This window comes from Canis lupus, chromosome 4 (assembly GCF_003254725.2).
Source record: "Canis lupus dingo isolate Sandy chromosome 4, ASM325472v2, whole genome shotgun sequence".
Taxonomy (NCBI): Eukaryota; Metazoa; Chordata; class Mammalia; order Carnivora; family Canidae; genus Canis; species Canis lupus.
In genome coordinates, this window is record NC_064246.1 from 75,797,334 (window position 1) to 75,810,994 (window position 13,661).

At 48.1% G+C, this 13,661-nt stretch overlaps 1 protein-coding gene and 1 long non-coding RNA gene across 2 annotated transcripts in view; one reads left to right on the forward strand and one right to left on the reverse strand.

Moving 5' to 3' along the window:
• Positions 1-970: 970 nt before the first annotated feature.
• Positions 971-13,661, reverse strand: part of PDZD2 (PDZ domain containing 2) — a 359,297-nt gene continuing 346,606 nt past the window's right edge. Inside the window, 5 exon segments of the mRNA XM_025436367.3 lie at positions 971-3,949; positions 5,413-5,547; positions 8,560-8,821; positions 9,506-9,607; positions 12,753-12,870. Of these exon segments, the coding sequence (XP_025292152.3) occupies positions 3,756-3,949; positions 5,413-5,547; positions 8,560-8,821; positions 9,506-9,607; positions 12,753-12,870 (811 nt within the window). The 3' untranslated portion in view covers positions 971-3,755.
• LOC125755010 (uncharacterized) lies at positions 9,607-13,069 on the forward strand. The gene is made up of 2 exons (XR_007410421.1): positions 9,607-11,502; positions 11,736-13,069. It is a non-coding gene; the product is annotated as an uncharacterized LOC125755010 (long non-coding RNA).

The window sequence follows — 13,661 nt, forward strand, 5'->3', positions numbered from 1 at the left end:
CAAGATTAGGACAAAATAGCATTCATAAGGTTTCTAAGAAAAAGTATGAAGAGTTGGCGGAAGGCCACCATCTGGGAGAGGGAGAAGTGGGAGCAGCAAGGGAGTCTTAGTGGAGGGTGCTGGGCAAACACCCATGAACCCCATCGCTCCTCCAGCCTCAGAGGCCTGGTCGTAGGCCGAGTCCATTCTTAGGTTTCTGTGAGATGCCATCTTGCCTCCCTCCTTGTGCTACTCTAGGTGGGTGTCTGCACCTTAAAAGAGCCTAAGTAAACTAGATAGTTTTTATTTTACTCTGTGCAGGAGGATCCCAGTTTACCCAAGGGTGGGGGGCGGGGAGGTGAGTGAGTAGCAGTTTTGAGAAAAGTGAAGAATTGTCATTATAAAGAAGTGAGAAGAAAAAAAAAAAAAAAGAAGTGAGAAGAAAAATCTGACAAGGAAATAATAGCCGAGTAGCATGGGGAGTCCAGTTGTGGTTGGAAATCATGAATTTCTGGCATTATTCTGTGTGGTTGTAGGATTTTCTCTAGGAATTGGAGTGTAGGAACCAACATGTCGGTTAGTGGGGAGGAAGGATCCAGGACTAGCTGGGTTGAGGGTGCTGAGTCTGTGGGTTGGGTAGGGCTTGGCTCTACCATGGGGTCTAGACTGAAGAGAGATGGGGGTTCTGATTGGGAGAAAATGGACAGTTGTCAAGGGGTTAGAGGGCTTGCTGAAATGTTGTAGTGGGAGGAAGGGAGAGTAAGATCCAGAAGGTCAGGAAGTTGCAAAGGCATGGGATGTTTAAGATTTCAAGAGGTGGAATGGTTTTAGACTGTGCCAGAGCCTCGGTGTGGCCCTGTGAGAGTTGTATTTTCTGTAGCCTTTGGACCGCTCACTCATTTATGTAATAATTTAGGTAATAATAAACATTTCTTATCGTGAGATAATAGTAGGTTACTTTGTAGACCGGAAGAATTAAAAAAAACCCAAGTAGTAAGCAGAGTGTTTATTTTTTTAAAATTACTTAAAAAAGGTTGTTTACAGAGATGTGGATTTACATAACTTGGCGACAACATTTTAAAAATGTACAGGCTATTTCATATTATTGCACTTACTCTTCAATAATATATAAGGCATTTTATTTTACATAAATAAAGGATAATGTATAATATCATACAACAGGTGTGGTGCCAATTAAGTCAACCGTAAAATTAAATGAGATGTGTTTTGGAGGACAGAAATGAAACCCAACTACTTCAACCTTCACAGAATATCCTTGCAACTACGATTTACTTGTTATAACACATATTTACCCTCATAGCTTATTGTGGATGACTGATGAATCAGAAAACCAAAACAATGAAAGTTTTAGTAGGATGATATACCATTAGTGCTCACTTCAGGAAGTGTGGGAATTAGACTAATTAGAAATACTAGTCATGCCTTGAACACTGAGGACAAATAAGTAGCTTTCTATCTTAGGGTCAGAGATAGTTTAGCCTTTTGCTTTCTCCCTTAAATTCCAACTGTTGGCCAGGGAAACCTTCTTCTGGCAAAATCTACTAGAAATGATGACTTTAACATATGTTAGTGAGCAAAAGGTCTACCCTTGCACTCTTCAGATATGATGGTTAGGGACTCTCCGAAGGAGACCGTTCCCTTGCTCCAAATTGCTCTAGAAATTCCTGTCTCTTCACGGAGGACTGTGAATTTCTTACTAGTAGGCACAGCTGGAAGAGTGGAGGCAAATATTCTCTTACCATTAAGGCAAGAAAGCAGAAACCACAAAACTGACCCCAGGGACTTAAAAACAATCTAGCATGCACCTTGCATTGACTGCCTATGGTATCCTACCTGGAAGTGTAGTGAAAAGTAGAAGCTAAATTAATCAGGTCTTTCTAGCTAATTCTTGTACTACATTCTCTTTTGTATAACCTGTTTAAAAAAAAAAATAAATCTGGGCTCACACCAGCCAGATACTTCATTCTAATCTGAGAGACCCCTCTGGGCCAACTCTACGGAGGTTTACTGTAAGGGATTAGTCACTCGGAAAAACAATGTACACAGGTGACAGCTCAAGCAGCTCCACGATTGGGCGGGGGGGGGGGGGTGTTGTGTATACAGTGACCTCAGTTCTCTTCTCTAAGCCATAGACCCAAGCTGTAGGTTATTGAAAGAAGTCTCCAGCATGAAACCTTGGCGTCCTCATGCACGCAGGTTCGGCGTCCTCACCCGTATTCCCAGGACGTGATCTGCTGGTCTGCGTCCCCCTGGGATCTACGGTGTACGACACAGTTCTGCTTCTTTACCTTGAAAGAGTGACTCATCCGTGTTCCCCATTGTCTTCTTTTTTTTACATTTTGGTAAATGAAGCTGATGGAGGTTTCACTGAAGGAAAGGAGGTGCAGCAGGGAGGGGAAAAGCCAGTTTTGTGACTGGGAACAGTGCACGGAATGGGAGCAGCTACTACGAAGTCCTGCTTTGGCGGGACAGCAGCCGGGACGAGTTGCACGGGCAGTGTGAGTCACAACAGTCTTCTGCAGGGAAACCATTTTGGCAAAAGGAAGAATTTGTAAAACAGGAAAACAAGACCCGCAAACACTTTAGTCACTGCAGAGCCGTCATTACACCCAGGTCAGGAAGAGCGGGCCAGTGCTTGGAGAGGGGAGATTTCATAAGCTTGTTGGGAAAGGGGAAAACCAGCCAACCAAAAATCCCCTAAAAGATGATTTTTTTTAAGCTCCGCCCTTCGGGTTGTAAATGTAATGCTTATGGTTATAAATCCAAGGATGCTAAAAAGATTTCCAAAAATCTAGCTTAAATTAGTGTTTGGAGTGCATAAAATATAGAAATGGAAACCCAGTGACTATGGTATTTCTGCCCACCCTTGTGTTGACTGGTCTTGAATTCAAGCACTTATTCAAGACAAGTTCCAAACTAGATGCAAGGTGCTTTCAGAGCTGGAACTTTCTGCTCATTCCAAGCAGCAAAGTTCATGGCTATTTAGTATGCTTTCTCAGAACTGCATTTCTGTAAAATAGCCTTACGACTTACACTTTTAGATCACGATCAGCACTTCATGATGATCAATAATCCGCTGAGTTGAACTCTGCATCCATACATTGCACATTTATTACACTCACTAAAAAATATCACTTTCTGTATTTTGCTTTTTCATTTTTGGATAATTCCTGAGCTCAGCCTAACTGTTAGGTCATAACTTTTTCTTAAGTCTCATTTTCTTTTCACGGTAACGTACAGACCTACAGCTCCTCCCACTGAATGTGCCTAAAAGCATTCTCTTATTTACTTACAAAATCATATAAAACTGTAGTCCTTTATTTGTGACATTTGTGTTGCCCCTCAGACCTGGTTAAGCTCCCGAACTGCCAGGATTGGGAACGGTGGGAGAGGAGGCAGGAAGGATGCGAAGGTCTTAGGTAAATGTTTCGAATGAAGAGGGCATGCCACGTTTGTTTCCCCGTCAGTAAACATAAAAAGGAGGGGACAGGCGCTGGAACAAAACGGTCCCTCCTGGCCTGCGCGGTCCAGGTTGAGGGCCCCCAGAGGTCAGATCCGTTGCCGCCGCGCACACAACAGGTCAGCTCCACGTACAGGTAAAAACTTGGAGGTGTTTATCATCCTTGCCTGTGCCAATGTTCCTATGTTGTTTTAGGAACCCAGTGTTTCAAGAAGTTCTTCTGATTTGCTAAAGTAAGGGAACTGAGAAAAAGGAGATTCTTGTTAAATTAAAAAAAAAAAAGTAAGAAGCAGCGCTAGTGAGTATCACTACTGGTGCTTGTTTCTGGAAGAATTCCTGGCTTCCTTATTACCAACTGCACAGGCCCCTCTGGGACAGACTTCATGATATTCCAGGCATCAAAGTGCATGAGCCCCACCAGGGGCTTCCCATTAATGGCGAGAATTTCATCTCCAGCTTCTATTGTTCCAGCTTGCTCAGCTGCTCCACCTGCGAGGATAAATACAGAATAATGGTCGGGGCTTTCCTGGTATTCAGAATACATTCCAAGTAAGCTAAGGACTTAGATGAGAAAAATCTCTGACTGATATGCCCATATTTTAGGATAGGGAAATTGTTCTTAAGGCACACAGTGCATATACTCTTGAAAGATTTAACTACATAAAAATAATCAGATCTGTAATCCCCCCCCTTCCTCCTAAGACACATAAGCAATGGACGCGAGGCTAAGGTATTTTCAGCGTATTTAATCAACAATCCAAATGGCCAGTAAATGCAGGAAAATAGGTTCTACGTCTATCCAGTATACCATGATCGCTAATCAGTGACTGGAGATTACTTACACAGCTTTCTGTGTAATAAGTTTAGGACTATATGTTTGTGTGTGTGTTACACAGATTACATACTGATACTGTTAACATGACTAATGTAACAGTATTTTACATATAGGATATACAGATTTTTATATGTACTAATATTATTAGTATAATTACACTTAAAAAAGAAAGATTACTTATTTAGAGAATGACTGGGTACGTGCAGGAGCTGGAAGAGAGAGGCAGAGTGGAGAGAGGGGAATCTTCAAGCAGATTCCCTGCTGAGCACGGAGCCTGGCACTGGGCTCAATCTCATGACCCTGGGACAAGGTCCTGAGCTGAAACCAAGAGTTGGACTCTTACCTGACTGAGCCCCCCAGGTGCCTCAGTATAATTATACTTCATTCATTCATTCATTCATTCATTCATTCATTCGACACAGAGAGAGGCAGAGACACAGGCAGAGGGAGAAGCAGGCTCCATGCAGGGAGCCCGAGGTAGGACTCGATCCTGGGTCCCCAGGATCACACCCTGGACTGAAGGTGGGCGCTTAATCGCTGAGCCACCCAGGCCGCCCCTTAAACTTCTAAGCTAATTGTTCAGCACAGGATCCTGGAGAGACTTTGGAGAACTGTCCAAGATCGTAAAACGATTATTCAAGTCCACGAAGAGCCCTGTGCCTACCACATGCTTCAGCCATCTGCACTGCTCTCAGCGTCACTTCCCTGAAGTCTAGTATTTGCAACTTTAACCGAATACAGTCCCGAGCCACGTGAATGCCCCTGACCGGCAGTGCTCACGGCCTCCCCTTCGCCTGGTGTGTGTTCACATCAGTTGTGGCTACACGGGTCCGGGGGAGGGTACGGAGGCTCGGGACGCAGACCTCGGAGCCGGGCTGCCTGGGGGCAAGGCCTGCTCGGCCGGGCTTATACCTGGGTGACCTGGGGGCTGTTTAATTCCCTGCGGCACGCGGACCAGGAGTGATGATAATAGTACCTGTCTGACAGGCAGCGGGGTTCCTGCGTGTAAGACACGGAGGCTGACACACAGGACAGCCTGTGAGAAAGAACGAGAACATTTTCCAAACGAAGGCGCAGTCGTGCACGGGGCCCAGCGCACTGGCTTTGCTGGCGTTACCTTTGTACACCCTCTTGATGAACAGGGGCCCGTCTCCAGCCACTGAGGACTTTCCTCCGTCCAGACTCAGTCCCAGCCCAGCAGACGTCTTCAGCACTTCCACACACAGCGCGTCGTGCGAAGGTACGCTTCTCCCTGCAGCGACGACATCCGCAAGGATGGCAATGACAAGGTCACTCATCACCTCCTCTCCGGTCCCCCAGATGTGTTCCCCTGGCACCCCTGAGTCCCATCTACCTTTGAAGCCAGCGTCGGGATGGGTGCCCCAGATTTGGAGCTGACCTTGTGGGTGTGTTCCTGCTGCACCTGCACCATTTGCTCTTTTTTTTTTAACATTTGAGAGCAAGCGAGCAGGTGTGCGTGTGCAAGCCCATGAGCAGGGGTGGGCAGTGCCAGAGGGGGGAGGAGAGCAGCAGACTCCCCACTGGGTGCGGGGCCCAAGTGGCTCCACACCGGGCTCGAGCCCAGCATCCCCAGATCAGGACCTGAGCGAGGACCTGAGCCGACAGCAAGAGTCAGGCCGCCAACCGACGGAGCCACCCAGGGGCCCCAGGCACGGCCCGTCAGCACGGAGGAGGCTCTCGTGCCCGCGTGGACTGGAGACGTGCAGAGGCCAAACTGCCCTTGGCGAGCCCCACACCTTGTGGCTGTGTCCCAGCGAAGTCACGCTCGGAGAGTCAAGTTGGGTTTCCTGCCGCCCCTGCCCGCCGGCGGCCGCCGAGTGTCGCAGCCTGGCACTGGAAAGCCAATGCCACACCTCACACCTGTGAGCACGGATTCCAGAGCTCCCGTCCTTCCCCCTGCTGCCACACTCGTGTGTGTCTTCATCACACACCGGCCGCCTTCGCTGCCCTCTCTCCACGCAGGCTGAGGGGTGTGGGGGGACGTTTCCCTGGCAACGGGTCCTGCCCTGCAACAAGCTGGCACCTGTTCTGTGTGCTGGTTTGGAGCGGCCTGGCTAGGGGCCATCCCTGAGGTCTGAGTGGAGACGGTCAGCTCGCCTTTTATTTCTCTTATTTGCACGCTTTACCAGCGAAGGACGTTAAGGAGGTGAGTGGACAGGTGCCCTGGGTTGTCGGGGGCGGGGGGCAGGGGGGCAGGGGAAGGACCACAGAGTAACCTGCCCGCTTTGGGTTGAGGCCAAGGTAGCCAGCATCCCTGCCTTTGAACATAAGGTTCAGTCCGTTAGTGTGGTTTAAAGATCACTTCACGTTCCACGTGGGCCGGAGGAGATGTGCTAACAGGAGCAACAACGGTTTTTCAGTAGGTGATTTCACTTGCTCTTAAACAGGAAAACAGGCGCATTACAGTGGCCCTCAGCTCTGGCCAGATTCTCCTAGTGATGCTAGGCCCGGGGCCCTCACCCCTCAGGGTTTGTGACTTAATTGAGCTGGGGAATTTGCTGGGCAGTAGGATCTTAAAAAGCTTCCTAGGTGCCTCTCCTGTGATCCAGCCCACCGCAGGGATGATCCAGCCCACCGCATCAGTCCCCATGGGGGCTGCTCTCCGGGCACATTAAGGGACACCTGCAAGGGTTGGGTGGAGCGCTGGGCAGGGGAACTGTAAGGAATAGAGATGTGAAAAAATGAAATTTAAGCCCTGCATGTGCCTACAAGTTGGTAACTCTGTAGAATCAGGTTCAAGGCCAGATGTGTTCTTTTTTTTTTTTTTTTTTAGGCCAGATGTGTTCTGAAGTAGCACAGGAACACTTAATGATTATAAATGACAGGATAACCTTCCATATGCTGAGTTCTTGAGTCTTAAGAACTCTGAAAGCTGTCGGGATTAAGTCCCAGGTGGTTTCCTATGACGCTAAGTTTCTAGGATCCTGCTGAAAGTACAGCGAGTGGTGGAGCAAAGGTGAGCCTAAGGTCTGACGACTGAAGATGTTTCCCGATATCAGGAAGTGCTTCAGTTTTTTAGAAGAGCAAGAGCAAGACAACAGAGGAGAAGGCTGAGAACACTCTTGGCCCGTGGAGGCATCTGGACAAGAAGACTTGCCCATTTGTTCAGTGGAAATGCGTGCTATTTTCAGCAAAGCAATCACACACAGCCCAGGCCACCACGCAGCCGAGTGAACAGAGAGGAGTTCAGCTACCCTTGACTTTACTGGGGAGAGAGGTCGAGAAGAAACCAAAGGCCTCCCCTGAAGGCAGCGCCCTGACCCGAGCTTCCACAGGTTCTCCTTGCTGTCTGGACTAAAGACATTGCTCCTGAACTCCAAAGGTGAGGACACCACTGAGGCCGGAAGTGGTTCTCTGAAGGCCGCAATCAGCCTTGTACTTAGTTCCGAGCAAATACCTCCAATACCTTCCCAGCGAGCCCTGGGCTGACAGTACGGAGGGCACATAGGAAATCCACTTCTGAACCTCTTTTTATAAACTCCTTTTGGTTGACGAAGGCTACAGTCTCTGTTTTTAAGCATTTGTGCCTCTCCCCCCATTTCCTTAGGTTTTTCTAAAACAGGAAAGACTAGAAACTCTGATGGTTTCCAAGGACAAATTTCAGTTCTGGAACTTCTTTCTACACACTCTACATGATTCCCCTCATCACAAGAGTTCCGTGTTTTACTGACTGACCACTAAAGTCCTAAGAAGATGTAAACGTGAAAGGGCTTCCTTCTTAGCACATGTAGAGAAGCTGTCAAGCAGTTGTTTAAAATCTTCAACGGTATGGCTTTAACTGCTGGGGGTGGTGGTTTCTAACTTACTTGGAACACTGCTTTTTCAAGAAGCATCCACAAACATTAGACTTCACCACATTTGATTTCTTATTATTTCTTCTTTCTTCTTTCTTCCTCCTCTTCCTCTTCTTCTTCCTTCTTTCTTCTTTCTTCTTCTTCTTCTTCTTTTTTTTTTTTTTTTTTTGAGGGAGAGGGATGGTTTGGGGCGGGGGCAGGGGGAATAGGGGGAGAGAGAGAATCTCAAGCAGGCTCCAAGCCCAGTGTGGAGCCTAACATGGGGCTCGATCTCACAACCCTGAGATCACAACCTGAGTTGAAATCAAGAGACGCTTAACCAAACCACCCAGGTGCCCCTGCATTTTATTCCTCTGACCCAGATGACAGTAGTTATATTCCTTTGTGTTCAACCAGAAGCTACTCTTTCAGCTGCTCATACCCTGCTGGGGAGTAAACGGCTATCTTACCTATACCAGGCTCCAAGGGGCTGGTCTTTCTGGAGAACGAGCCCTTCCCGTTGGCGTCCTGCCTACTGGAGGATCCGGGCTGATCGTTCCCTCTCTTGATGACTACGAGAACGTCTCTGTGCAGCTGTGCTTGGTGCAGGATCTTTAGGACATCCCCGTGGGCTAAGCCAGCCAGCGAGGCACCATTGACGGACAGAAGGAAATCCCCTCGGTTCACAGTCCCTTCCTGAGAAGCAGCCCCCTGAGAACACACCCTGTGCACCTGAGGTGAGGCGAAGACAAACACCAGAGTCACTTATAACCTCCAGGAAAAGCAAAGGGGCAGCCGCAAATCTCTAGTCGAGGAACTTTCTAATGGCAGTTTTTCAAATCATACGAATGTGGTTTATCGAAAGCCTGAGAGATGGAATTAGAAACGTCAGTGTCAGCATCTGACTACGTTTCTTCCTCAACTTCTTGCTGGCGTCTAATATGTGCCTGGTGCTCCGTGGGGCAATAAGAATACAAAACCAAACAGGACCTGGTCTTGTCTCATGACGGTGGCCTCCCTAATGATCTCAAAGGCCTTTGCGTGATCTAAAATTTTAGGTTGTTCTTGAGGGGGAAGTAATTTCAGAAGTGCACGTAGGTTTGGTTGATCCTAGTGTTTCTCTAGTGCTTCAATAAAGTGTTCAGGTGAATATGAGGCTACCACAGAAAAGTGTGCTTCTGTGTATTGGCATCGACTAGGTCGCTTGGTCTGTGCGTCAGTCAGCTCTGTGGTAAAAATGTGCATCTCTGCCAATGACTAGATTATGTATGACTTTCCCCACTTTTCCATTTTTGTCCTTTTGGGGGAAACAAACACCAGCATTCTTTGAACTCGTTGACCTGAATTTTGTCCTGATCACACGTGAGGCTGCTTTGGGAGTGGCTTTCGTGAGAGCATCTTGACTTTGTCACTTACCACAATTGATTTTGGCTCCACGTCTGTCCCTCCTGCCACAGTGAATCCCAGACCTGAGCCTTCTTTTTTATTCAAGACGATGAAGCAAACATCTTCTTTGTTCTAGTGAAAAGAAACAGAAAAAAGTACAGTTGGCCGCTGAATAGCACGGGGGTTGGCTCACCGACCTCTGCGCCGTCAGATCTGCATATAATTTTGTCCCTAAAACTTAACTACTAATAACCTGCCGTTGACTGGAAGCCTTACTTATGACACGAAGAGTTGGCTAACACATCTTTTCTATGTTGTGTTGTAGACTCTATTCCTAAAGCTAGAGAAAAAGAATGTGATTAAGAGAATCCTAAGGAAGAGAGCGCGTTTATAGTGCCGTAGAACCTCGTGCATCAGTGGAGCTGTGTTGTTCAAGAGTCAGCTGCACGTTCCTTGTGCCAAGAGCTAGGAAGCTCTGATGTGAGTCCTCTTGCAGTGCTGCAGAGCTGGTCGCCATGAACCCCAGTGGTTATTCTAGAGTTTTCCCACCATATTGGAATCGGAGGAGTCTCTTCCCAACCATCGTGCACCCCTCCTCGGTGGTGCTGACATAGAGTGTGCCCCAGTTTTGAGGGTCTATCCTGTAGCTATGGAACTGCTGGCAGGGTGGACACGGACCAGGATGAGGCAGGGGCAGGGGACAAACGTAGGAGCTATACGAGGCACCAGATTGTGTCTTCCCAAATCTGATCAGAGCACATAATGTGATCATGAAGGGGCTTCTTTATTCTACTGTTGAAGTCTACAGGTTAGCCAAGCCAGTATCAACAGCAGCAGAGAGATGTTTGCCACAGGATGAGAGCCCACTGAGGCCGTTGGTTATGTCCCCCTTCTGCCATGTTCAGTTCATTGGATTCCAGGTGCAGGGAATGAAGTGGTGGTGATAAAATACAAAGTGTGTTTTAAAAAAAAAAACATAAAGAACTTTAAAACTGTCAACCTGTATTGAGACTAGAACATTCCTAGTCGTGTCCTAGGGTTAAGTAACAGAAGACTGCCCTATGTTTCAAGCATCAAACAAAAGATACCTTGAAATAAAACATTTTAAAATAATTGAAGCTGGGCTAATTAATCTGAATTTTGACTTCCTTTGCCCACATGCTGTATATATGATTTAGCAACATTTTAAAGATCTGCATTGCTAGGGCCCCCATGAAGTGATTTATAATCTATCAATTCAAGGTGTTCTCAACCCAGCAACAGAAAAAGAATTGAACAATAATGCTTAAAGGTTGCTTTGGCGAGAGAGTGAAAACATTGAAAGAGAGAACCAGCTCCATATTACGCTGGGGAAGGAAGCCAATATTTAAAAGTCACTTTAGTCCTATTTGTGGGTCCTAAAGGGTAACCCCTGTGCATTTACACCTCCCTAAAGAAGTTCATTCAAACCAAATCTCCATACGTTGACACTAGAATATTGGGCAGACCTCTGGGGGGATTTTGACTTTATGAGCGAGTCTTGCCGTTCACCCGCTCAGACACCACTCAGTGGAGAGGATGAGGACGACAAGGCTCTCTCCATGAAAATGGGAGCGTGGGTTCTGGTACCTGACTTCTGTGTAGCTTCTGGGAGGTAATGTTTGATCCCAAAATAGGGAACATTTGAAAATGGGATTCTCTTGCATTCTAGGACATAATACCCCAATTTTAAATACTCAAAATTTTTTTCCTGGTTGCATTTGAGGATACAAGTGTCCTAGGAGCTGTGAGGCCAAATCTGGCCTCTAAGCAGCTTAGCACAGCATCAGGGAAGCGACACCCACCACCAAGAGCTCCCCAAGGTTTGCATGTGTTGGGGCCAGAGGACCAGGGCTTGTTTTTGGCCTCCGATCACTTACGGTCTCCCCTACAGTAAGCCACGGGGGAATCGTGTGCAGTCCTGCTTTTGGCACCCACAAAACCATACTCAATCAAAGAGCAACTGAAGGCTGCAGGAAAGGAAGGGGGAAAGCCGCCTTCTGATCCAGGTAGGAAGGCCCTTCCGCGTGAAACCACAGTTCTTGTCTGGTGGTGAGTGTGGGACTGGAGCGAGGGAGGTGGGAGGCCCCAGGTTGTGCCCCCACTCTGGGGAGGAGCTCTGTCCCCTTCCTGTCTACACACAGAGTCTCCCATTTTGTTTGTGGTTCATGAAAATGTGTGAATCTCATCTGTGAGGTTGGTTGAGACTTTCTCCTTTTCTCCTTCTACGCTTTATCTCAAGCTGCAGAATGTCTGGAGGTAAAGGGACCTGGCAGAGCGTGATCCCACCGTGCCACCGTGACTGGAAACGCCAGGACAGGACTTGCGTGCAGGAGCCACGTACTTACTGTCACAAGTCGAAGGAAGAAGGGAAATGACAGCATAGTCCCTTTTACTGAAAGTGAAAAATGCTGGACGTCTGAAGGTGAACTGTGCAGACCCAAACCAGTAGGCTGAGGACCAGAGCGGGCCCGGGCTAAGGGCGACTGGTCCCCTGTCCATCCTGGTTCACTCCCCAGGAGATGCCAACGTCACAGCCCCTCTGGGTAATGTTAGAATTTCCGGAACAGTGTTCTCGGATCTGTCAGTGACCCAGGCGTATTACCCGTCGAGAAAAATTGTTCATATTTGCTTTTTGCCTCTAAATAGAAATATTCATTTATTAGGGGTTCAAATCTCTGTGGGCCGTCCTGGGAAATTAACGTTATTCTTCAGAGACGTATTCTAGATATGAACCCACGGCTTCTTTTGTTGTTGTTTACCGTCACCTCCAATTTATTGAAGGACCCTTTAGCCACATTGTCTTGAACCCCAGGCTTCAGAGGCTCTTACACGGGGGCCCAGGTAGGGCCACGCAGACGCTAACCCGTTTCCCCAGCAGGTGGCTCCCTTGACAAGTAGTTAACGTCCACCTAGGCGCAGGGAGACCTGCTTGTGGCCATTCCCTCACATTTCCAAGCTGCCTAGCTGGGTTCTGAGGGCCCCGGGCAGACAACCCGGGTGTGGGGGGTCAGGAGGATGGTAACCAGTCACCAGTGGGGAAAGAAAACAGCAGCTGCACAGATCTGGCCCTTGAACTTCAGGACGGGGTGCAGCTTGAGGAGCAAGCCACAAGTGAGCGGGAAGTCAGACCCTGCGGCAGACCTGCCTGCACGGACGGACAGGGCAGAGCAATCCTGGGCTCTTGGGGCGCCGGGGGCCCCCACCTGGCCACACGCCCCCGCCGCTGCCTGACCCTGGCTTGTCCCGGTTCACTCACCTCTGATTGTGCTCTCGCTTCCTGAATGAGAGTTAGGACGGTGGACTTTGACCCCACCGATGATAAGACAGACTGCAGTCTTTGCTGGTCCCCCGCGGAGACGAGAAGTTGATCCAGACTAAAGACAGAAATATGGTTGAAGAACATTAAAGAAAAAGGCCATTTTTCCATTTCATAAGGACGTGTTTAAAATGATCTCTCCTTTCCACCAAACTGCAGGCATTTTCTGATTGTCAGGCTGTATTTTGGTCAGCGTAACTCTCCACTCAAACTAGGGGAAGAGGCCAGCCCTGGTGGCCCAGCGGTTTGGCGCCACCTTTGGCCCAGGCCTCGATCCTGGAGACGGGGGATCGAGTCCCACATCGGGCTCCCTGCATGGAGCGGGCTTCTCCCTCTGCCTGTGTCTCTGCCCCCCTCTCTCTCTGTGCCTGTCATGAATAAATAAATAAATCTTAAAAACAAAAAAACAAAAAACAAACAAACAATAAACTACGGGAAGAATCCTGAGTGCTGAACAGGAACTTCATTCACTGCCAGCAGCACTGGGAGTGACTGGCTTCTGGGATCCCTCGGATGTGAAGGAACCAATCCCGGAGCTCAACAGAAAATTTCTTTTCTTAAATTATTTTATTTTTTTAATTTTTAAAAGATTTTATTTATTAATTCATGACAGACACACAGAGAGAGGCAGAGACACAGGCAGAGGGAGAAGCAGGCCTCATGCAGGGAGCCTGACACGGGGACTCGATCCTGCGACCCCAGGACCACACCCTGGGCTGAAGGCGGCGCTAAACCGCTGAGCCACCCGGGCTGCCCTCAACAGAAAATGTGACATGAAAAAATACCCTTTAAGATACATTAGAAATTTTCTTATGGTAATTCTGGTCACCTTCGAAGGCCCCGACTGTC